The 473-nt window shown below is 59.4% G+C and overlaps 1 protein-coding gene across 1 annotated transcript in view; it reads left to right on the top strand.

The window, feature by feature from the left end:
• The window catches only part of VOLCADRAFT_100703 (uncharacterized protein), a gene marked incomplete at both ends in the record, with an annotated part of 5,766 nt that overhangs the window by 1,711 nt on the left and 3,582 nt on the right, over positions 1–473 (top strand). Inside the window, one exon of the mRNA XM_002959230.1 lies at positions 96–242. Coding sequence (XP_002959276.1) covers positions 96–242 — 147 coding nt within the window. The remainder of the gene's footprint in view (positions 1–95; positions 243–473) is intronic.

The following is a 473-nucleotide window of genomic DNA, read 5'->3' on the forward strand; positions in this document are numbered from 1 at the left end:
GCCTATATCCTCCTTGCCATGATCTTCAATCGTTCACGTGGTTCTCCCCCCCCACTATCCCCCTCCCCCCCCTCTATCCCCCTCCCCTCCCCCAGGTACTCCGGCTGTACGCGGGCCAGTACTTCGGGGAGCGGGCTCTGCTGACCAGCGCCAAGCGGGCCGCCAACGTGGTAGCCAGTGGCCGGGTGACGCTGCTGGCGATAAGCAGGAGCCGGTTCGAGTCCGCGCTAGGACCACTGCAGGTGGTGATCTCCAGGGGGGGGAGGGGGAAGGGGGGAAGGGGGTTTCGCGCAGCTGTGTCATCGTTTTGGACGCCTCCAGCAGTTGAGGTAGTAGTACTAGCAGTAGTAGTAGTAGTAGTAGAAGTAGTAGTAGTAGTAGTACAAGTCGTACAAGTCGTACTTTGTGTCTTTGGACATGGTGGCAGCTGAGATTGCCCTTCTTGACCCCCCCTGCATATAAGGGGATCCTCA

Source organism: Volvox carteri (genome assembly GCF_000143455.1).
Source record: "Volvox carteri f. nagariensis unplaced genomic scaffold VOLCAscaffold_140, whole genome shotgun sequence".
NCBI classification, from domain to species: domain Eukaryota; kingdom Viridiplantae; phylum Chlorophyta; class Chlorophyceae; order Chlamydomonadales; family Volvocaceae; genus Volvox; species Volvox carteri.